The sequence below is a fragment of the Lampris incognitus genome, chromosome 19 (assembly GCF_029633865.1).
Source record: "Lampris incognitus isolate fLamInc1 chromosome 19, fLamInc1.hap2, whole genome shotgun sequence".
Taxonomy (NCBI): domain Eukaryota; kingdom Metazoa; phylum Chordata; class Actinopteri; order Lampriformes; family Lampridae; genus Lampris; species Lampris incognitus.
In genome coordinates this window covers 20,064,419-20,088,500 of record NC_079229.1, presented here as the reverse complement: position 1 = coordinate 20,088,500, position 24,082 = coordinate 20,064,419, and the positions used below count along the sequence as shown (strand labels likewise).

The 24,082-nt window shown below is 44.6% G+C and overlaps 1 protein-coding gene across 1 annotated transcript in view; it reads left to right on the top strand.

Moving 5' to 3' along the window:
• The window catches only part of sspo (SCO-spondin), a 172,151-nt gene that overhangs the window by 121,899 nt on the left and 26,170 nt on the right, over positions 1-24,082 (top strand). Inside the window, exons 92-110 of the mRNA XM_056299211.1 lie at positions 1,368-1,502; positions 2,570-2,807; positions 3,684-3,836; positions 3,956-4,002; positions 4,403-4,573; positions 4,814-4,990; positions 5,094-5,249; positions 6,054-6,178; positions 8,879-9,018; positions 10,010-10,056; positions 10,350-10,592; positions 11,606-11,767; positions 19,727-19,843; positions 20,018-20,156; positions 21,183-21,379; positions 21,531-21,701; positions 21,791-21,918; positions 22,087-22,226; positions 23,280-23,326. Coding sequence (XP_056155186.1) covers positions 1,368-1,502; positions 2,570-2,807; positions 3,684-3,836; positions 3,956-4,002; positions 4,403-4,573; positions 4,814-4,990; positions 5,094-5,249; positions 6,054-6,178; positions 8,879-9,018; positions 10,010-10,056; positions 10,350-10,592; positions 11,606-11,767; positions 19,727-19,843; positions 20,018-20,156; positions 21,183-21,379; positions 21,531-21,701; positions 21,791-21,918; positions 22,087-22,226; positions 23,280-23,326 — 2,733 coding nt within the window. The remainder of the gene's footprint in view (positions 1-1,367; positions 1,503-2,569; positions 2,808-3,683; positions 3,837-3,955; positions 4,003-4,402; positions 4,574-4,813; positions 4,991-5,093; positions 5,250-6,053; positions 6,179-8,878; positions 9,019-10,009; positions 10,057-10,349; positions 10,593-11,605; positions 11,768-19,726; positions 19,844-20,017; positions 20,157-21,182; positions 21,380-21,530; positions 21,702-21,790; positions 21,919-22,086; positions 22,227-23,279; positions 23,327-24,082) is intronic.

The window sequence follows — 24,082 nt, the reverse complement described above, 5'->3', positions numbered from 1 at the left end:
CAGGCTCCAGTACTTCTCAATGTCATCAGGATATTCCTGTTGGAGGGTTTCCCCAAGAGAGGTCTGAAGTCGCTGCTGAGTGGCAGTTTCATTCAGGCTTTCAAGGTTCAGTCTTGGCCGGATCTGCTTCTTTTGAACCTTCCTCTTCCTCTTGAATTTGATGGACATTGTGGAGTGGATGAGGCGATGACCTGTCCAGCAGTCATTGCATCCATCATGGCCCTCGTAATGTTCACATCACGGTGGTCCCTGGTTAGTGCAATGACTTAATCAAGGAGAAGCCACTGTTTGGTGTGTGTGTGTGTGTGTGTGTGTGTGTGTGTGTGTGTGTGTGTGTGTGTGTGTGTGTCTCCCAAGATGTCTTAAATTGTTTTTTCTGATGAAACAGTGTTAGTGATGGTGAGGTCGTACTGAGCACATTTGCTAAGAAGCAGAACTCCATTGGAGTTGATGTTCCCAGTGCCTTCCCTTCCTATAGTGCCCTTCCAGAGGCATTGATCTCAGCCGATCCTGGCATTGAAGTCTCCTAGGAGAATAATCTTATCCTCCTTGGAGAGTCTTGACAGTGTCTCATCTAAGCAGGCATAGAAGGTCTCTTTTACTTCTTCTTCAGAGCCCAGCGACTGAATCTAGCACCTACCACCTGATGTGCCGGCTCATGACTAGGGGCTTCCAGATCTCACAATCCTGCCCCCATCACTACTTGCCAGTTGGCATGGGACTTAATCCAGGATGTTAGTGTGAAGTCCCTTTATGGAGGACATCGTGCTTGACTTTGTTTAACATGGGGAGACTTGCTGCACAGACACCCACCACATGGTCCTTGACAAATCTGGGTCAGGATCCAGTGGCATAGAGTCCAAGATGACTGGGGGCCCATTTCTGCAGCAGCCTTCATCCACCTTCCCAGCCATTGTGATGTTCCCATAAAGTCAGCCATCATCCTCTACCTGTTCCATCGTTGAGTTCTTGGTTGGATTGCTCTTTGTCAGGGACCTCCTCCTTGACCTTACCACCATGGGTAACCCTACCAGGAGCATAGCTCCAGATGGCATTGCTCTCGGGATCTCAGGACCTTGTCAGGAGCTTCTCCACCATGACAAGATGACAATCCACAGAGAAGATTCACTCCAGATTCAATCCACTCACTCAAGATTCAATCCACTCCTATGATTGCCATGGATGTGGTAACAATACAGTAGTAAAGGTTCACTTGAACTGACAAGCTTTTCTGTTCAAACTGTAATCACAGCCAGTTTTTGTTGTTTGTTGTGTCAGTGTTTATGGAAGATTTCACATGAATAGAAAATTCTTAAACTGTCATGCGTGAACTAAGAGTTTGTCACCTGTTGTTTGGGTATTCTCAGATGAAAAAGGTTGTCCACCGGGCCAGGAGTTTGTGCCTTGTGCCAATGAATGCCCACAGCGCTGTTCAGATCTCCAGCAGGGCATCGAGTGCCAAGGCAACACAGAGTGCCAACCTGGCTGCCGCTGCCCCAAAGGTACTGTAGCTGCAGTCTTTTTGATTTACAATAAGCCTTGTTTAATATCTGGTGATGACAATCTTGTTTGTGTGTGTGTGTGTGTGTGTGTGTGTGTGTGTGTGTGTGTGGGTGGGTGGGTGGGTGGGTGGGTGGGTGGGTGGGTGTGTTTCTTGTTCTGTTTCTTGTTCTGTATTTGTGAAGGTCAAATTGGGTTTTTAACCATGAGAATGAGGACATTTTTGCAAAGTGAAGGCATTTTGGCCGGTCCTCATTTTTCAAGGGTCTATTTTAAGGTCAAGGTTTGGTTCTCAAATGTCTTTCACTTTTGGAATCACAGATTCCTTTTATCTGTTTTGACTGTCACCTGTGCCTCGTGCCTTTTGAGTTTTTCAAGGCCTAAGCAGGCCCACTGAAGTAAGGCAAGTTTGCTTTTAGTATGCTGAGTTGATTTTTTTTCAACATGTGCTATGATTTGAGTGTTGCTTTGGTATTGCATGTATAACCAATTCATTAGAAAAATAACCAGTTTCATTCTTTTTAGATATATTTTTTTTATATGTGTTAATCCCTTGCACTCTGAGTGTCCTTAAGTTCCCACTTTGTGGCGTCTTTCTACTCACGCTGTTAGCTGTGTAGGCTCTGGACTCGGAGCATCGTTAAAACTTTGAAGGGATGGGTTCACTTTATTAACCCGGTGCTCATTAAAACACTGGGGGGGGGGCATCATTTAGAATCATACAGCCCTTTACCATTAGGTCTCCAAATCGGTAACTTACTATAGAGTGGCTCTTTTACACTAGTGCATTTTAAAGAGAGCTGCCTATAATGTTATATAATTTGACAAGGTTCAGATGAGAATAGCAAACTTAGTCTGAGGCTAATCAGGACGATGTAAAAGCGCAGACAAATTGACATGTGTGCCAATTCATTACAACCCATTAATGCCAACATGTATTTTGATAAACCTCTGTGTGTGTGTGTGTGTGTGTGTGTGTGTGTGTGTGTGTGTGTGTGTGTGTGTGTGTGTGTGTGTGTGTGTGTGTGTGTGTGTGTGTGTGTGTGTGTGTGTGTGTGTGTTTGTCTAGGCCTTCTGAAGCAGGATGGGGTGTGTGTGCAGTTGTGGCAGTGTGACTGTGTGGACTCATTGGGACAGAGTTGGGCTGCAGGCAGTTCGCATCAGGTTGACTGTAATAACTGCACCTGCTCTGACGGACAGCTCCTCTGCACCAATCACAGCTGCCGGGCCACATGCATATGGAGCTCTTGGTCCAACTGGGCATCATGTAGCACTTCCTGTGGGCAAGGCCAGAGAACTCGATACAGGTGGGAGTGCAATCTGCCAAAGAAGTGTTTTATATGATAATAGTTCCTACAGGCTATTTTAGGATTGGCCCTAAAGACGTTTGTGTTTTTTCAGGATGCTCTTTAGTTGTTTTGATGCTCTTTAGTTGTTCACACTTACTACTGATAAAATACTAATTCTAAAGATTAGGACAACATCCCCCCCCCTTTTTCTTCCCAATGGTATCCGGCCAATTACCCCACTCTTCCGAGCCATCTCAGTCACTGCTCCACCACCTCTGCCGGTCCGGGGAGGGCTGCAGACTACCACATGCTTCCTCAGATACATGTGGAGTTGCCAGCCACCTCTTTTCACCTGACAGTGAGGAGTTTCGCCAGGGGGATGTAGCACGTGGGAGGATCATGCTATTCCGCCCATTTCCGCCTCCCCCCAAACAGGCACCCCAATCAACCAGAGGAGGTGCTAATGCAGCGACCAGGGCACATACCCACATCTGGCTTCCCACCCGCAGACACGGCCAGTTGCGTCTGTAGGGATGCCCAACCAAGCCTGAAGTAACACGGGGGTTCAAACCGGAAATCCCCATGTTGGTAGGCAACGGAATGCTACCTGGACGCCTCGTGGTAATTTTCTTACTGTAGTGGAAAGCTACTATTGAATTACCATAGAAGATACACTGATTCATGATCATTGCTGTGAATATGAGCAGCAGCTGATTCATTCATCTAGAATCAGCTCCACATATACCCAATCTTGGTTTTGAAAAAATTGTCTTAACTTTTTTTTTTTCATTTATATTTGTACAACATGGTAAAGTAGACTCAGATATTATTACTGCAAATAATCATCCAGGTTTCCAGAATTTTTGTTTATCTGTGCCAATGTGTTTGTATCAGGTCCCTAATCCCCGAGACCAATGGAGCAGATTGTCAGTTTGAGGAAGTCCAGCACAAACCATGTGACCCGGGACCCTGCCCACCTCTCTGCCTGCATAATGACCAGGAGCTCAACGTGGGAGACACCTGGCTTCGGGGAGAGTGTAAACAATGGTAAAATGGAGAAACGCACACACACACAAAGACAAATTGGATTGAGGGAACAGTGGACACGAATAGTTAAACTTGAGAGATTGGACACTGTTTAATATCTCACTTGTTTTGACTCCTAGTACGTGCACCCCAGAGGGAGATTATTGCCAAGATATTGACTGCCGAGGTGGGTAAAAATGCTTTTTCCATTAGTGAGACTTGCCATACTTCATATTGTATAAATGAACAGTAGATATTGTCTCTTTTTTTATTATGTTTACTATCTTTGTTGTTCATTTCTTGTTGTTCTTTTATAATGAGGTGGACATGCTTTAGTGGACTGGCTCCCTATCAGATTGAAACCTTTTTCTGTCATTACGGTGCCAGGTTGGAGCAACATGGGTTTTTACCCACAGAAATGGGATATTTGATGATAATGACAACAGCCGTCCCGATAAAATAGGACTGTTAGCTCGGCTGTCTCATTTAAGGATCCAAGTTGCTTCCTGTAGTGCCTGCCAGATTGGTAATGACCAGAAAAATAAATGCCCAACTCTGAATGACAACCTTTTGTGTTTTGCTGCCAGTGCACGGTGGTTGGACCCCGTGGTCAGTGTGGTCTGATTGTCCAGTGACCTGTGGACGGGGGACACAAGTTCGAACCCGGGCCTGTGTCAACCCTCCACCACGCAACAATGGCTCTGATTGCAGTGGTCCAGAAAGGGATACTCAAGACTGTCGCACACCTCCATGTTTGGGTTGGTATAACATGCTGGGCTGAATATATAGATAGATAGATGGTACAATCTTTACTTCTAGTTTGATATTTAGGTACAGGAAAACTTTTTAAGCCAGTATTGTCCAATTTTATATTGGACACATGACTCAAGGTGAAGCTAAGCCCATCAAGATGTTAAGAAAATAATAATTATGCATTATTCTAAAGACATGTTCATATAACTCTGATCTCAGTGATTCCTCCACTCTCCTGTTTCCAGATGACCTTTGCCCTTGGTCGCTGTGGTCACCATGCTCCCGAAGCTGTGGAGCAGGGTCGGTGTCACGGCACAGGGTGTGTGTGTGTGAGGAGGCTGGCAATGCAGCTTGTCCTGCTGACATTGAGATGGAGAGGAACAGACAGGAGACCCAGCTGTGCTACAAACAACCCTGTCCAAGTGCAGCACAACACTATATCTTTTCAGTTTTCCTCTCAAGTTTTTTTCTCTGTTTCCATCTTATTATATGTGTGTGTAACATTGTTTCCCTGTTTGTGGGCAGGCTGTCCCATGTCGGAGTGGAGTGGCTGGTCTCACTGCTCCTGTGTGTCACAGAGGCAGCAGCGCTATCGTATAGCTCTCTCCCCTGCCACAGGGGGGCAACAGTGCACTCCTGTGGAAACACAAAGCAGGGCCTGCAAACTCAGTAACTGTGACAGTGAGTGAACTCTGGGGTTTGTGTGTGTGTGTGTGTGTGTGTGTGTGTGTGTGTGCGTGCCTGAGTGCATGTATTCATGTCGTGTATCCAGTTGTGTGCTGGGTAGGTTTTTTCATAAACACATGTTTATAAAATAGACTTCGTAGAAGCTTTATGAATGTGGGCTGAAGCGGTTTATATACATAGAATTATCTTGCCTAACTCTTGAACAACTAGTGAGTGTCTGATGTGAGTACATGTGTCTTTCTGTATGTCTTCCCGCTGCTTTAGCTTTTTCATCACGAGATTTGGGGCTCTATTTTTGTGAATAAGAGCATAAAATGCAAGTAAAAAATACAGACAACTTCATATATATAATATGTACAACCATTCATTAAGCCTTTTAGGAAGTATAAATATATGTCTATATGGAGTGGAGATGTGTCGGTCTATTTGAGTGCACCTCCATCAACTTGAGTAACAAAAGTGGAGAGAAATAAAAATTGGCCATAAAATCAACTGTGTTGAGCGCTGTTAACCTGGTCTGAGCAGGCGGGCATGTGCATTGTGTGATTCACAGTTATTCTTGGCACCAAAATTGCAGCGTCCCACTGGATTGTAAATGACACTCTTCCTTCTGCTCCTATCCTTTCACTTCAGTACACAGCGAGTCACCTACTTACCAAAGAATGCAGCGTGCAGAGAAAACATGACTGCGCCTTAGGAAAATACCATTTCACCAGCGCACGTCCCCATTTTGCACTGTGCCCCTACACAAAAATAGGGCCCTTAGCCTCACTCTGTTGTCTCTTATTCCTTCATTAGGATGTGAAAGCCCATTCCTCTTCTCCGAGTGCGGTTCACCCTGTGAGAAGCAGTGTGACCTGAAGAGTCATAAAGACACATGTTTAGGGGTCAGGGAGTGTGTGCCCGGCTGCTACTGCCCACAGGTACGCCAGTCAAAAAAGGTACAGCAATGCTAACCTGCGGTATCTCTGGTAGACAGGATTTAACCAGTGAATTTACCCCTCTTCACTCTCAGAATAAATAGATGGCAGTGCACAGATATGGCTCTCTCTAATTATTTGAAATTTCCTCTAGTTTGCTTCTATCACTGGACAGTCTCCAGTTTCTCATATTTGTTCTTGTATTATGGTACTTGAATCTCTTCTTCAGTTTGAAATTGAAAAGTTGAGTCCGATCTCTGTATCAAGATGCTTTTGGAAACTTTGGCTCTGGTCAATGAGAACAAATGTAATGAAGTCTAGTCTAAAATGCACTCAGTGTTGGTGTGTAGTGTCATATCTTATCTGAGGGTTGTATTTTCCAGCACCAGTGCAGTGTATATCCATCCGTGTGTATCCATTTAAACTGCTAAAAACATAACATCCTGGAGTTTTTTTTTTTTTTTTTTTTTTTAGTTAATAAATCACTCTAAGGTTGATTTAATGTAGAAACTTGGAAAATCCCTTTCGGTAGACTAATGATGCGAATCAAAAACGAGGGTATTGTTAAAATATGCTGATAAAAAGTAGCTGTCTTGAACTATAAAGCATTGCACCACCAGGCGTTATGCCAACTCATTTCAGTTTTATTATCGCAGTAGTGTCATTCCATTCAGATGAACTGCACCGTAGATGTAATGTACATGCAATGTAAATCCAGCATATGCTGTAATCAGTCTATTTATTTTGAATATTCATGAGTAAAATATAGACTCATCAGCTTTCTTGTGAAAGCACCTTAGTTTTCCTAATGAAAAAAAATCTGCAGTAAATCACAGATGCATTAAAAATGTGTATTGTGTTACTTTAGTTAACAACTATTCTTGATGAATTTCCTTCTTTGTTGGCATATAGCACATCACGTCTTTGTATAGAGCACATTGCTGGCAGCAAATACAACAAAGGCATGATGGATTAGTGTGATTGTACTGTAAGGGCGAGTTGAATGAGCCTGCTCAACATGTCAGCAAATCATTTGTGAGAGAACATGAAACACTACTCTGTTTTGTTTCTCAGGTCAGACTTGTAGTAGATACATTCAGTGGCATAGTTACTGTAAGAGCCATCTGACGTAATTTAGCTGTTTTCTGTTTTACTGTTGGCTCAACTGCAGTGCAACGCCACTCGAACGCCAAAAATTGCATTTGTGGCAAAATAAGGTACATTAGCTTGTGGTTATCTTGATATATTTGACCTTTGCTGTCCTCCATGTCAAACTGTGTTTATATCACACTGGCAAAAAAGCACACACATGAAAGCTCATGAAGAGATGTGATTGAAGATGGCACCATACTGTGGCAACTCGCTACAAGCTGCTCTGGCCTTGTGGTTTGTTTTTGATGACAACAACAGCATCATTAAATTCCAGGTGACACCACAGTGATTGGACTAATAAGTGACAGTGATGAGAGGGCTTATAGGAGGGAAGTGGAAGATATAACCATATGGTGCCATGATAACAATCTCTCTGTAAATGTCAGTAAGACAAAAGAAATCATTGTTGACTTTAGAAAGATCAGTGGAAATCACATTCCTATTTCCATCAATGGTTCCTCTGTTGAAATTGTGTACAGTTTTAGATTTCTCAGCTTACACATCACAGACCCCCCTCACATGGTCTCTCAACACCAATTACATTCTAAAGAAGGCACAGCAGATACTGTATTTTCTGATGCATCTCAAGTACCAAAACGTTTATGAACTTTTATGGCAGTACCATTGAGAGTGTCTTGACAGGCTGTATCACAGTCTGGTTTTTCAACCTGACTGCTCAGGGCTGCAGACTGCTTCAAAGGACTGTAAAGACAGTAGCAAAATTCATTGGCATGGAACTACCACAACTTCATAATATTTACACCACTAGCTGCAAAAGCAAAGCCCAAAACATCATTAAGGACACCAGACACTCTGCTCATGTTCTGTTCTCGCTGCTTCCATCTAAAAAACGTTAGTGGAGCATCAAATCACACACCACCCACCTCAATAATAGTTTCAAGAGGGTGGCACGGTGGCTCAGAGGTTAGCACTGTTGCCTCACAGCAAGAAGGTCCTGGGTTCGAACCTCAGGCCATCCCAGGTCCTTTCTGTGTGGAGTTTGCATGTTCTCCCCATGTCTGTGTGGGTTTCCTCCAGGTGCTCCGGTTTCCTCCCACCATCAAAAAGACATGCATGTTGGGGTTAATACTCCTTTCTATACCCCTGACCAAGGCAATAGGAAAAAGAATTGGAGTTGGTCCCCGGGCACTGCAGCTGCCCACTGCTCCTATACAATAGGATGGGTTAAATGCAGAAAACAAATTTCATTGTAACCTGTACAATGACAATATAAAGTGGCTTTTCCACAGGCAGTCAGTCAGGTTGCTGAACAGCTGACACACCCATATGCACCTTACATTGTTGTGTTATCGTGTACTGTATATTGTGTATATAATTTATGGATTGTAGGTCTGTAGTGTTGTCTTTTTTGGGTTGGTGTCACAATCTTTGTGTTAAGGCAGCGATAGCCATAGCACAAGAATTTCCTTGTATTCCAATATACATGACAATAAAGTTGAACTTGAACTTGAAGCCTAACATTGAGCACACTGTGTTGTGCAGCACATAACGTGCTAATCATATTCTTTTTGACCCTGTTTTTCTTTCCAGGGACTGTTGCAGCAGAACGGTAGCTGTGTTCCTCCAGAGCAGTGCGGTTGTGTCTACTTGCAGCATCAATCTTCAGGCCAAGCGCCCACGCCTGTGATTGTCCCTCAGGGGGAGATGGTGACCATTGGCTGCGGTGTCTGGTTAGATCCTATCTGCTTTCCACACATGGATCCATAGTTAGAAAGGCAGTAATTTTCTTTTTATTTCATCCCTGGTGCACAAGTGCTTAATTGTCCCTTCAGCCTCCAGAGACATCATTTTCAGATTTTTTTTCCTTCCCTTTTTCTCCCCGATTGTACTTGGCCAATTACCCTATTTTCCAAGCCGTCCCGGTCGCTGCTCCACCTCCTCTGCTGATCCGGGGAGGGCTGCTGACTACCATATGTTTCCTCCGATACATGTGGACTCACCAGCCGCTTCTTTTCACCTGACGGTGAGGAGTTTTGCCAGGGGGGTGTAGCGTGTGGGAGGATCACGCTATTCCCCCTAGTTCCCCCTCCCCCCGAACAGGCGCCCCAACCAACCAGAGGAGGCGATAGTGCCGCGATGAGGACACATACCCACACCCGGCTTCCCACCTGCAGACACGGCCAGTTGTGTCTGTAGGGTTGCCTGACCAAGCTGGAGGTAACATGGGGATTCGAACCGGTGATCCCCATGTTGGTAGGCAACCGAATAGACCACCAAGCCACCCGGACGCCCCCCATTTTCAGATTTTAACATAAAAAAATGCTGTTCCCTTTTCAGCTCTTGGTAGGCAAGATAGTTGTCTAGAGACTGTCTAAGAGAGACTAGTTTTGTGTTACAGTATACCTATTTTGTTTCAATGTAATTTAAGGGAAAACCTAAAGGGAGAAAAACTTAAAGCAGCCTGTTTTTTCATGTGGGATAAATGCAAATGGGATCTTCTATGATAGGTACCTTTATGTATGTTAACTATTTTGACATTTGTAGAGAATAATTTTTCTCAATTAACACCAACATCAGCATCTTTCCCATCTCCTTCTGATTTTGTATCAACTGCAGAGTTTTTATAGGCCGTCTGATTTTACATGTATTGGATCTATCCATCAATTTTACTTAATGTTGTATAGTTGTCACTCTCTTTGTGTCATCTGCTCCTTCCCTTAGCCTCTGCCATGATGGCACTTTGCAGTGCGACATGAGGGAGTGTGAAGGTAAGGTGATAGCTAAAGCTGACACCCCAAGAGAAATACAGAGGGTTCTTTTTTTATTATCTTCTTCTCCTCTCCATCGTCTAGTCCCCCTTTCCTGCCTTCTCTCTCTCTCTTCCTTCCACTTGACATTCTGCAATCTAATTAAACACTATTCTCCCATTTATCACCCCTACTCTCTCTCTCTCTCTCTCTCTCTCTCTCTCTCTCTCTCTCTCTCTCTCTCTCTCTCTCTCTCTCTCTCTCTCATTCATTCACTGTTGGTCTTTCTCTCGCCCTCATTTCTCCTACATAAGTCATTCTCAGCGAGTGGTCTGAATGGACACCCTGCTCTCCGTGCATACCCTCTTTCTTTTTGCTACAACCAAGCCTTCCGTCTTGGGGGAATGCCAGCAGTGGTGGTCTGGTGTCAGTTCAGAGGCGCTACCGGGCCTGTTTGGACCGGGATTCTGGTCTTCCCACATCTGGAGGGGAGGAGGACCAATGTCCAGGGCCACTGATGGAGGAGAGACTGTGCCCAGACACTAATGTGTGCAAAGGTATTCTGCCTTTGAGTTTGTTTTTTTGTAATAAATCACATTCTAAATCTGAGTATCTGTTGGTTTATAATTCTGACTGTACCCCATTTTTTTTTCAAATCCCCAGTAATTCCTCCAGTTCTGTCAAAATGATAATTCCAAGGTCATCCCATTCTCTTAATTAATGGTTTTCTATCAGGTCCTCAGAGACCCCCCGCACTTTTGCTTTTCTATTCTGCCAGAGATAATGAGGTATCACCTGGTCTAAGATCTTAATGCTTAGATGGCTAGAATACCTGACACAATTAGTAAATGTAGTGCACTGCCTGGCATAATAGAAAACCAGCAGTATTGCTGGTGCCTGAGGACCTGATTAAGAATTACTGCTGTTAATGAAAAGCAATAAGTAGGAAACTTTGTCGAAGTTTTTCCCACTAAAGTTCCGTTTGACAAAGTGCCTCAGCTCCTGTTGGTATCATCTTAACAAATTGAATGTAGACAGAGTGGTGAACCGGGGCATCCGGATAGCGTAGTGGTCTATTCCGTTGCCTACCAACACGGGGATCGCCGGTTCGCATCCCTGTGTTACCGCTGGCTTGGTCGGGCATCTCTACAGACACAATTGGCCGTGTCTGCGGGTGGGAAGCAGGATGTGGGTGTGTGTCCTGGTCGCTGCACTAGCGCCTCCTCTGGTCGGTCAGGGCACTTGTTCAGGGGGGAAGAGAACTGGGGGGAATATCGTGATCCTCCAACACACTACATCCCCCTGGTGAAACTCCTCACTATCAGGTGAAAAAAAGTGGCTGGTGACTCCACATGTATCGGAGGAGACATCTGGTAGTCTGCAGCCCTCCCCAGATTGGCCGAGGGGGTAGAGCTGATTTCACTGATTATACAAACTTGATTGAGACCATGACTGAGACAATGATCGAGACTAGCGTTGTTGATGCTGATGTTCACAGTGGTAACAGTAATTACAGTGATGATCATGAAATTAATAATGGCATTGCTTGATGATTGTGTTACTCATCCAGACATGTGCCTGTGGAGTGCATGGAGCACATGGGGTGCATGTGCAGAACCATGCAGTGGCGGAATCAGGCAGCGTCACAGATGGCCCCTGGCCTCCCCTCCAGGACCCCGCTGCAGAAGCCAGCAAACACAAAGCCAGAGCTGCAACACGGGGCTCTGCCCAGGTACAGTTCTCCTCTGAAAGACTCGGCACACTTTTAACGGTTTCACATTTATAATTAAACCCAATGAAACACAAGTCCCTTTGCGGTTTGCTTGAGTCAAGATTTTTTTTTCCTTCGAGTTATGAAAACTACCATTGTTTGTGTATTTAAGGTCAGTAACCTATGAACAGGGCTGTGGTGTTTTCAGCTCACAACTTGATACCTTGTACCCGGTACAGATGTCCACAGATATTTTTGGTACAGGTTGGGCTGGGGCTAATTTGGTAGGGCCTGAGATCGGCGTAAATGCAAGCTGTAAATGCAAAGAGTGAGCGCTCATATTTTGTTTTTATTTTAAGTTTTTATTGCATTATTTAAGGAACATAAATACAAATGAAAAAGTACAAAAGACCAAAAAAAAAAGAGAAGAAAAAGAGAAAAAACAAAAGAAACAAAAAAAAAACATAAAAAAGAACTAAAACAGCAATGACTTAACAAAAGCACAGCATCATCTCTGCAGCATTTGTGACATTAATGATTGAAAAGTCCATCAGCACATCATCAGTCCTTGAAGGAGTCAGCAAGTGACTCATTCTACAGCTCATACTTGGAAACCAAAGAAACGTCCCTGTGGCACAACCAAAGCAAACATAAGAGCTAGGTTAGGACTAGAGGTCATTTGGATATCTTGGGTAAACACGATCTGCCAAAGATGCTTTTTTTTTCTCCAGCTTAATAGCTAGCATACTGAAATGATTAATCTTGGTACAAACAGCTGAACATCCAGAATGACTTGCATATTTTGGTATTTTGCTTTGGGACAACAATGCATCCACACAGAATCCTGGACATACCTTAATCAGACTGGTCTGACAGATTAGATAAATGTGAATATTCTTTACCAAGTTCATTTAGCAGAGCATTTTTGGGAACATCTTTGCGCTATATGCTGGTGCTTTTTTTATATTTATAATTCTTTTTTATAGTTATATTTTATATACATGTATAGATTTTAGATGTGAAAGCATGTCATGGCTTCTAACTTACTTATTCACTCACAAAATGGCATTTGGTTTGCAGATTCAAGGGCTTGTAACCTCTCCAAACATGATTGTGATTTGAGTGCCTTCTAAAAAATATGCTGTGATAAGATGTGAAAGATCATCATTTTAAATTAATCAGACCAGTGCAGAAGCGTCTATTTTACAATGTTGAGCGTCTATTTTACAATGTTAAGCGTCCAGTAAGGATGTGAATAATACATGCAAGCTACTCACTTGAAAATATGCAGTCAATAAATTCTAGGCCTGCTTCCAGTTACAAACTTGCAGACAATGATTCCTTAGCTTTCTATTTAATTCTTCTTGACTGCCGGAGACGATATCTAATACCTGTATGTGCATGCTCAGGAGGTCGAGACCTAATACCAACAAAGTCACACGTGTGTCCTAGGTGATGCAAGCAACCTGATAAAGGCACCTGGAACCCAGCAGTCGTTTCCTTTTCATCTTATCTAAACGCACGGGTCATGAATGTTGTTAGCATTAGCTAGAATCAGTGCTTTACCACCTATGCCAGGCCTCGTAACCAGTCGGTTGGAACTATGTTCCGTCCTCTAGAGGCTGCATAGCCAGTGTTCATTGCCGCCGGGAGTTTTGCTGAAACTCCAACTACGAAGTGTCTGACTTTTTCAGGTAAGTAGCCACCTTTATTTCCCCGGGCAGGCATACCTTGCTATCCACTTAGCACCTCTGCTCATAGTGGGTGAGTTACTACCGTGTGCTGTATTAGCTTGTGCTTTTTATACTTGACCGACCAATCTCCCTGAGGTTTTTTCACCTCGTTATGACAACTGTGTCGACGGTTGGGGAACTGTAGCGGAGAATGGTTTTTTTCGCTCCTTGGCTACTGATGCTGGCTGAACGCTTGTTAATGGTAATTACATGCTATTACCACTACCAGGATAACTTGTCTGTGACACTAGCAGAGTTTGGATTTGTAGCTGCACATTTCTCACTTTACCTACATCGCTAGCCTCACGGCAGTATAGGTGCTGGTTTAAAAGGATTTTTAGCTGAGTGTTTCTCGCTCTACTCGCTAGCCTTATGGCATTATAGGCTCTGGTTTACTTCGGATTTGTAGGCGAGTGTGTCTCGCTGTACTGCTGTCATCAAACCATTGGGCACTACACATGCTGAGGTGTGCTCGCCTTGGCGGTGTCTGTATGGGCTAGGAATGGGCTTGTTCCTCCACCACCTGTTATGCCAATTTATTCATCGGGCTATGCCCCTCACTGTTTTATGACAGAAACTCTGTCCTGAAGTCAATTATGGTCTCCGTTTGTAACTTCTGCTTTGTCCCTCTCACCCCAGAGGATGACCATGACACATGTCCATCGTGCCTTGGCATTGAACACCTAAGGCAGGCACTGACAGATAATGCTTGCACTAATTGCAACTGCATGCCATTAGCAGAGAGGACTGCAAGGTTGGCCTGGTCTGACAGTAGCATTGCTGAGGCTGGCTTATCTCCTTCAGGAATACCTGCATTCAGCCCCCTTCAGTTCTAAGTGCCACAGGCACACAGGGTGATGCCTCCAACGCCAAGAAGAAACGAAAGTGTGATGAACCTTTGGCTCTTTAAGTAGACATATTGGCCTCTGAGTTTGCCTAGGTTAAGGCCTTTCTTGATTTACAGCCTGGCAGCCCCTCCGCTACTACTGTCACTGCTGTTTCAGAGCTGCCAATCCTGGCCTATGATGAGAGTGATGGACTAGCTACTTTATGCTCTGTTGCTAGCCAATGTTATGAGGATGCACTATCTATTGCAGCCTCAGTGAATCGTTTTACTGATAAGGAAGCAGGCGAACAGGAGGAACTGGAGAGGGAGTTCTCCCTCCACAGGTCAGGAGCAGATTCCCTGAAGGATGCTGAAGGCTGGTCATTCCACAGTTAAGCAAGTCATTTAATTGTCCATAAGCAAGTCATTTAATTGTCCATATCATGGCTTGATCTGGATTAGGGCTGTCAAAATTGGCCAAACATTATGTTTGATTATTCCTTCTAAAAAAACACATAGGTTCGAACCCATCCATCCATCCATCCATCCATTATCCAAACCACTTATCTTGCTCAGGGTCGCGGGCATGCTGGAGTGTATCCCAGCAGTCATTGGGTGGCAGGCAGGGAGACACCCTGGACAGGCTGCCAGGCCATCACAGCGTACACACACCCACACACACACACACATTTACACCTAGGGATAATTTAGTATGGCCGATTCACCTGACCTACATGTCTTTGGACTGTGGGAGAAAACTGGAGCACCTGGAGGAAACCCACGCAGACACGGGGAGAACCTGCAAACTCCACACAGAGGACAACCTGGGACAACCCCCAAGGTTGGACTACCCCTGGGCTTGAACCCAGGACCTTCTTGCTGTGAGGCAACCACGCTAACCACCATGCTGCCCAAGTTCGAACCCATTCGAATATATTTTTGTGCATTATGTCCATAAGAGGGCAAACCAATATGAGAGATATAACTACTTGTATAGGTATATTTATTTCAACCTAAACATGTCTTTTAAAAGATCTACATACCTACACATTACAAAATAAACAAATAAAACAATGCCATGCCCTATACTGTAAAACTTAATTTAAAGACCAGACCCCCCCCCCTCTCTCTCTCTCACTCTCTCTCTCTCTTTCTGTGCCATGGTTGGTGCTAGAGTGCGAAATGAGAACACGCTGTCTCTCAGCATGAGATGAATGATTTGTAATTGATTTGTTATTCAATAGCCTAATTTTTATATAGATTATATTATATTCCTACTGGTTTAAATAAACAGTTTGATAGTCAGAACTCTCTAAAACCCAGCCCATCAACTATACTGATCTGCCTCATGTCCTTGCATATGAACAAAGTAAGTTTCTTCGTGCAAGCCTCTTGTCGTGTTGCAAATAGCGAGCTTGTGGTGGGCATTGTAAAACATGAGTTGAGACGTAGCTGTTTGGGTGGAGTTCCGGACATCAGGCCATGCTCATTTGGTTGTATATTTTTGAGATGTGCCCTCAGGTAACTAGTGGTGGAATGGTAAGCTAACTGTAGCTTACATAGCTTGCATAAGACCTTATCTCGAGTTTCCACAATTTTTCCGTTTTCTGCCAAAATCTGAAGTATTTCCAAATGGGGCGATTCAGATTGTTGGAAGTGAAAATCACTCTCTGCGGCTGAGTTGGGTTGTGAACTCTCTGCCATCTTTACCACACAGTTGTTGTTGAATTATTCGCTCACTTCAGCTGACCTAAATTTCATTTTCAACCAATCAAAGAGACGTTGTGTGATTCCTGTCTGTCATGCAGCATATTCAGTGCAGTGGCCAAGGCCCTCACAAGAATTCGAGAGGCAGACAGCTACAGTAGTGCTGCTTTTTTTTTTCCACTAACAGATATTAATTTTCACACTCGAATGTTTGTGTTGTTTTACAATTTGATTATTTAAATTCGAATTTGGAATATTAATTGACAGCCCTTGTCTGGATGCTGTCCCTGTAAAGGCACCTTTTACAAGTGCGCTCCACAACCATCTGCCTTCAGGGTTCCACCCTCTGTGCCATACATTGACAAACTTCAAAGGTGCTGGCCAGACCCTTAGGCATTCCTTCACCTACTGAGTGACTGCAGGGCTTTGGCTGCCATGAAGGACACCACCCAATATGGTCTAGACCAAATGCCTGCCATTGATGTCTCCTTTGCTTCTGTGATAGTGTCGTCAGATGAAGCCCGTAAACCGGATGCCCATTGTCCATGCCTGCAGTGTAGAACCACTGGTGACCTCTTTACCAAGAGCTATGATATGGCAGCTTGCATGGGATATATTGGCAACTCTCTTTTCTACCTTGTTCTAGCTCTACCGCAGACTCTCCAGAGTGCTGGAGTTGATGCCTCAATACAGAGCCGGAGTGATGCCTCACTTCAAGTGTTTGCTTTCATGATCAGAGAGCTTGGAAGACTGATGTCTACTATGACCTTGGCCAGTGCCAAGTGTGGCTTGCCCAGTCCCCCTTATCAGAGGGGTGCAGGAAGACACTTCACATGCGTCGTGTCATTCCAGGCCAGATGTTTTGGCCTGCAGCCCAACAGGCCTTGGAGCATAGTGCACAAGTGAACAAAGTCAGGCAACAGTTTGCTGACTCATGCTGGGCACCTTTGACTAAACCAAGACACACCAGCTCTCTCTGCCATGCAGCCAGCCTTTTGGACACCAAGGGATAGGGCACCCAAACATGAGGCTCCTACCAACCGACTCCTCAAGCCACCCAAAGGTCATGGGAGTCATGCCTGACTCCCAAAGTCCGGTCACCAGCATCTCAGCTGCTGGGAGGCCTTGAATTTGGACCCTGGGGTGTTATCAACTCTTTCCAAGGGATACAGGATCCAGTTCAGGTGTCAGCCCCCAAAGTTTAATGGGGTCAGAATGACTTTTGTCAATGACCTTCTGAGACCTTTGGCTGTCAGGCAGGAAATGTCAATGCTTCTAAGGGAAGACGCCATTGAATGTGTAAAAAGTTCGATTCAATCGACAGGGTTCTTCTCAACTTATTTTCTTTATTCAAAGAAGGATGGTGGTTTTCGGGCGATCCTCAATCTCAGGCAGCTGAACCAGTTCACAAAGGTTCTTAATTTTCACGTGCTTCACACAGTGGATGTTCTCCAGGCTGTGTCAGAGAGAGACCGGTTTACAAGCATCGACTTGAAGGATGCTAATTTCCATGTGCCAATGGCACCCCACCACAGGCAGTTGTTTTGTTTTGCCTTCGAGGGACAGGTGAACCAGCTCCCGGTGCTCCCATTTGGGCTCTCGGTTGCCCCTCGAATCTTTACTAGGTGCATTGCGGCAGCATTTTCTCTTCTACAGCCCAGGGACTTGGATTTTTCCTTACTTGGATGATTTGTTGATATGTGCTCTGACCCGGGGGCAGGCAATCTGTGACACAACTCTTTTTGCCCACGTGACCAAGCTGGGGCTCACTGTGAATTTTGTGAAGAGTTCTTTAGTTTCCAGTAAGCGAGTCATGTTCATTGGTGTTGCCCTTGATTCAGTGTTAATGAGAGCCTCTCCCTCGCCCCAGAGGTTGGATGACATTCTCTGCCTTGTCTCTCATTTTCAGTGGCTAACATATGGCCATTTCCTGCGGTTGCTGAGCAAATTGACAGCAGCAACGGCAGTCATCCCTCTAGGGCAACTCTCATTGTGCCCTTGGCAGATCTGGATCAATGGTGTGGGCCTCGGCCCCAAGAGGCACCAAAGTAGAATGGTAATGGTCTCAGGCCAGTGCCTTGGAGAAACACAGCTTATCTGTGCTGTGGTGTTTCCTCGGGTTCACTTCCCTCCTGCCAGGAAATAGTGGTAACAGATTCCTCCCTCTCAGGCTGGGGGGCTGTGTGGAACCACAGGGCGAGGGGGACCTGGGTCAAGTCAAGTCAAGTCAATTTTTATTTGTATAACCCAATATCACAAATTACAAATTTGCCTCAAGGGGCTTTACAGCAACACAACAGCAGAGGCTCAGCAGAGGCTGCAGCACATAAATGTGCTGGTGCTGCATACAGTACATTTAGTCCTCAGACATTTTCTTCCTTTCTTGGAAGGGAAACATGTCCTTGCTCAAATATTTGCAGGTGATCCCGGATAAGGGGCTCTCAGTCTACATCATTAAGGAGTATGTTGCTGCCATCTCAGCTCAACATGTTTTGGTGGACGATCAAACTGTTGGGTCACATCCTCTGTTGAGCTATTTTCTGAAAGGTGCTCTCCAGTTGCGGCCCACACATGTTGTACGGTGCCTTCATGGGATTTGCCTATCATCCTAGAAACTTAATGTTCCCCCACTGTTTGAGTCCGTTGAATGGGCTAACCCAGATGGCTGTCTGATAGGACTGCCTTTCTCCTCACTGTTGCACCTGCAAAGCATATTGGTCAGCTTCATGCCCTGTCTGTTGCCAGGGAATGTTTGTGTTGGAATTCTGATGGGTCTGGCATTACCATGTGGCCCAAACCCTGATTTCTTCGTAAGAGGCTTTCAGCTTTTCGCATCAATTAGCCTATCAGTTTGGCAGTTTTTACCCCACAGCCAGTGGTGGAGGAACTGTGTCCTAATGTCAGCCTACTTTGTCCTATTCGGGCTCTGAGGCAGTACATATATGTGTCGGCTGGGTTCCGTAAATCTGATGCTCTGTTTGTTTGTTATGGAGGGCACAACAAGGGTTGTGCCGCCTTGTCTAAACAGAGACTCTCAAACTGGGTTGTCGGTCCATATCACAAGAGTACAGGCTCAGGGCTCCCTATGAAATGTCATTCAACTAGGGGTGTCTCCATTTCTTGGATTGCCTTGAAAGTTGTTCCACCAAGTAACATCTGTGCTGCAGCTACTTGGGCTTCTTCCTGTACCTTTGCCTGCTTCTACAGAGTTAATGTGACTGCCCCTCATCCTGTGGCGACAGCAGGCTTATCTGCTCCTTCAGTCTGTAACTGAGGCACGGTGAGTGCAGATTCCTTGTGATCTTGTTGGTATGTGTCGTCCAGGTATTACATACCCTCTCTGGTGGTCAAGAAGAATGAAATAGAATGAGAGCTACAAATCTAACTAAGGTTCTTCTGAATGACCGCCCGAGTTCATTGTCACTCAGGATCTTGACGAGAAAATTCTGTAGGAGGTGACTGCTGGGTGTCAAGTCCCTTTTTCAGGTTGCTTGCATCCCCCAGGTCACATCTGTGACTTTGTTGATATTATGTCTCAACCTCCTGCACATGCGCACGATGCATATCCATCTCTGGCATCATCCAGAATTTGTTGGACCTTAGTTACATTTGTAAGTCTTGTTCTGTTCATGGCAGTCATTCAATAGTTACACATGTAACACATCTATGAAACTACTTGTCCTTGTTTTGTAAAAGCATAAGATTGTTTTCTAGGTGAACGCTGTGAGGATCGGGGACGGACCTATCAAGATGGCTGTGCTAACCATTGTCCACGCAGCTGCACTGACCTATGGGAACATGTCCAGTGTCTCCAAGGAGCCTGTCACTCAGGTAGTCTTTGAGTTTTGTGATGTAGTCCTTCTCCTGGATAAAGTTATGGAAAAATGTTTTCTTCTTAGTTAAACTTAGATAAGACAAACCCCCCCCCCCATAAATAATTTTAAAAAATCTCTCTTTTCTCCCTATCTTTCTCTTTTTCTCTCTCCTTTTTCCTTTTTGCTTCAGGGTGTCGGTGTCCAGAGGGGCAGCTGTTGCAGGATGGTCACTGTGTGCCAGTGACAGAGTGTCGCTGTGGTATCCCATCAGGCAATGGGTCTGTAGAGTACAGCCCTGGGGAGAACCTCACCCTGGACTGTAACACATGGTAAGAAGTTTAGAATTGGCTAAACAAGATAGGATTCTTTGATGAGAACATTGCAATGTTTTGACCTGATAGAGAAAAACAATCCAGGTCAACGTCTAAAGTTTTTCAAAGATACCTGCTGGCAAAGTCTCACATCATCATCCTCTGTGTCACTATTCCTCTGCAGATAACAGGAACCGTCATATGAATTTTTAATCCTCACTTTGACCCTCTGACTTTTAACTTGTTGATAGAAAATAAAGCTTTTGGTGCACTATTCAAAGCTGAAATTTGTGATTCCCAATCTGTCCTTCCCTCTGGCAATGAGAACAACAAACCATAGTTATTTGTGTTCTACAAAGCCATAGTCACTTATGTGCCATCACCTCAGTTGTAAACAGTTCCCACCCTTGTTAAAATGGCATCTTTGGACCAAAGCTAGTACAATCGAATGTATTACAAACTACATCTATTCATATGGGAAAACTGTTCTACTACAATAATAATTATATAGAATTGGAAGATTACCTTTCAAACAGAAGCATCGGTACATCGTCATCACGTTTCAATCCTTTTTCCTGCATGAATAGGAACATGTTCTACCAGGTCAAAAATCCCAACAGTGCTATATGAAGAGTGTCTCTAAACATGGTAAAGATGACAGTTAGTATTATGTAACCTAGCTCTAAGGTCCAGATAGATAAAATAACTATTAATTACTGGAAAAAATCCCAGATCTCAGCTTTAAATCTCAAAACATGTAAATGAAGCTTTCACAGCCTCAAATTACATGTTTAGTTACAGCATACTATATGTCTGACTACTACTAGATGGAAACAAATGATCCGCTATGGCGACCCCTAACGGGAGCAGCCGAAAGTAGAAGTAGTAATACTATATGTCTGACACCACAACAGAAAATAGAAATGTGGCTCTTCAGTGGTTGAATCTGTATTTATCCTCATCACCTATTAAGAGATAACTGAAGGTTCCCCTACACATTCCAGCAGCCTAACTCTTTCTCTATTCTCAAATTTGAATCTCTAGTGCATGTGAGAATGGCACCCTGGTGTGCAGCAAACTTCCCTGTCCAGTTTATGAACCGTGGAGCCAGTGGAGTTCCTGTTCTGCATCCTGTGGGCATGGTCAGAGAACAAGGACACGCCCCTGCCAGGATGTGGAAGGCGGTCCTTCCTGTCATGACACCAATCAGACTGAGAGCTGTATTCTGCCAAGCTGCCCGGGTCTGTGATGAAACATTCATACACAAACACACATACCCACACATTCACACACACCACACACATAGACGTACACAGGCAAATTCATACATTCACATATTTGCTTTTCTTGCCAGCAACGCTCCATCTGTATTTGTCTATCTGCCCCCCCCAGAGGGTTGTGTGTTGAGTGAGTGGTCATCCTGGAGCGAGTGCAGCGCCTCGTGTGGTGGTGGCATGTCGATGCGGAACAAGACAGTCCTGCGGGAGCCAGAGCCAGGTGGGCTGGCCTGTGCTGGACTGCTGGAGCAACATACTATCTGTAACACCAACAGCTGCCTTCCCGGTAAAAAAACACACACACACATACACAAGCAGGTGTCTGTGTCTGTGCAAAGGTGTGTGTTTATGTTTTTGTTTTTGGTTGTGTTTCAGAGTGTCCCAGTGGTCAGGTATTCAGTGCCTGTGCTGGTTCCTGTCCATACACCTGTGAGGACCTCTGGCCCCATACTCAATGCTTACCTGGACCCTGCAGCCCAGGCTGCACCTGTCCCCCTGGAAAGGTCTGGACTTCTGTGTGTGTGTGTGTGTGTGTGCGTGTGTGTGTGTGTGTGTGTGTGTGTTCGAGCACTTATACCAAGCACCAGAGTGAGCAAAACACCTAGTCCCAAGCAGATATATTTCAGTGTTTACGTCTCTCCAGCAGATGTGTTTGTGTTTCTGTCTCTCAGGTGTTGCACCGAGGCTCTTGCGTGTCCCATGCTGAGTGTCCCTGTTCACCTCTCTCCCTGCCATTTGATAGCCACAACTGGAATGTCACAGAAGCCCCGCTGCCCCCTGGAAAAACCATACAGCACCTGTGTAACATATGGTACTACATTGCCCAGAGTTACATTCATTCATCCAAAATCTCAAGGCAAAGTAAAACTATACACTGAATCAGATTTCAGCAGGTGACCTTGTCAGTGGCAGGGAGAGGGTGAGTGGAAGATACTGGATCCTTAGCAGCTCCAGGGGCTCTGTTCTGTCACTGACACTGCATTAGGAATGGAGATAAGACATTTCCCACAGCCATCAAATAATCAAGGTCTTTCTTATTCCTCTTCATCTTTGTCTTTCCTCTTCATCGTCATCATCCTCTTTCAATCTGTAATTTTCTTAGTATGTTCAACTTTTCAACCTTCACTCCATCTTGATTCAGTCACAACACCTTTATAATTGGGACTGTGCTCAGTCATCCATCCTTTCATCCACCCATCCATTATTCTTTTGCTCTGACTCATTTTAGACAGCAGGTGGCTTGTCTGCCCAGTAAACAAAATAATTTACTTCTCTGCATAATGGACTTGTCATCTTCTCTAATAGTTAGTGGGGTGCACTGTCTGGCAGAGTGGCCTTTTCTGCTGCATCCATATGTTCTTATTTTTATCCACTCATTTATCCACACTGGCACTGTGGCATTGCTAAAGCACCTATTTCTTCTCTATTATTTTCCCATCTGTCTACTTCTTCATTAAGCCATTCAACAATGGTTTCTCAATGGCTGATCTTATTATTGAGATAGCTGGGGCTGCCCGACAGATTTTCATGGTTTTCCAAGTAGCCGAGTTCTGTTTCATCATCTCAGTTCAAATTTACAGATGGTAACAGTGTCCACCTAATCTTGTTAGTACCGGGTTATCGAACGTAATAGATAGTCTGGCATCCAGAGTTGCCATCGACAGATAATCAGACATGACTTAAGTCATTTCATCCTGTTGATAGGGGTATGATGGCCATCATCTAATATAATCTGATGGGCTCAGCTCTCTGGTTTGCTTTTGTTGAGAACTTTTTTCTTATCTCACTGTTTGTCTCACCCCGGTGCTGTTTCTTTGTGTGTCTGCCTCTCTCTTTCTCTTTCTTATGCTCGTCCTTTTGCCAGTGTTTGCCGACAAGGAGTATTGAACTGTTCCTCAGACCCCTGTGATGGTGAGTGATGCAGTGACACTGCAGTGAATCATATGAACCTCAGAAATCATTAGAAATTTGAAACAAAATTGACAAGGCCTCTCTTTTATTAATGGATACAATATCAGTCGAAATCTTTGCTATAACTATCAACTATATATATGTCACCCTACCTAAATTTGGTAACAGGTGCCCCAACCGTTTGCTGCAACAATTGAGCAACAGTCACATTAATCACAGCTTACAGAGGCCATAACGCAGAAAAAGTTGTATCAGTTCATCTTGACACAACGTTTATTGAGAGAAACATTTCATCACTCATCTAAGTGACTTCTTCAGTGTCAACTGACTGCAGGGATCCCCACCCTTATAAACAATACAGTTGCATAATGACTGAAACAAACAATCGGTTTCATATGCAAATAGACATGACCGTGAACTAGAGTTACATGACCATGTGTACTATTCACAGAGGATTTGGGAATGTTTGTAATCTCAGCATTGTAAAATGGTGGCAGATGTACTCTTAGCTCCCCCCCCGTAGATGGGTGTAGACTGCAGAGTCCTGCAGGATCGTTAGCTCTTCTGTGTTGTGCCATCCTCTTGGCCAGCATCTGTTTTTCCCCCCCGATGTGCAAGTCATGGCAAGCCTTCTGGCACAGCGTACACTATATTGCTCTGTTTGTGCAGGGGGACCCGATCCTTGGGGTGGACCAATTTCTGGCGCAGCGTGTGTTGGGGTTTGAAAGCAACTGAGACGCGGTGTTTGGAAAATAC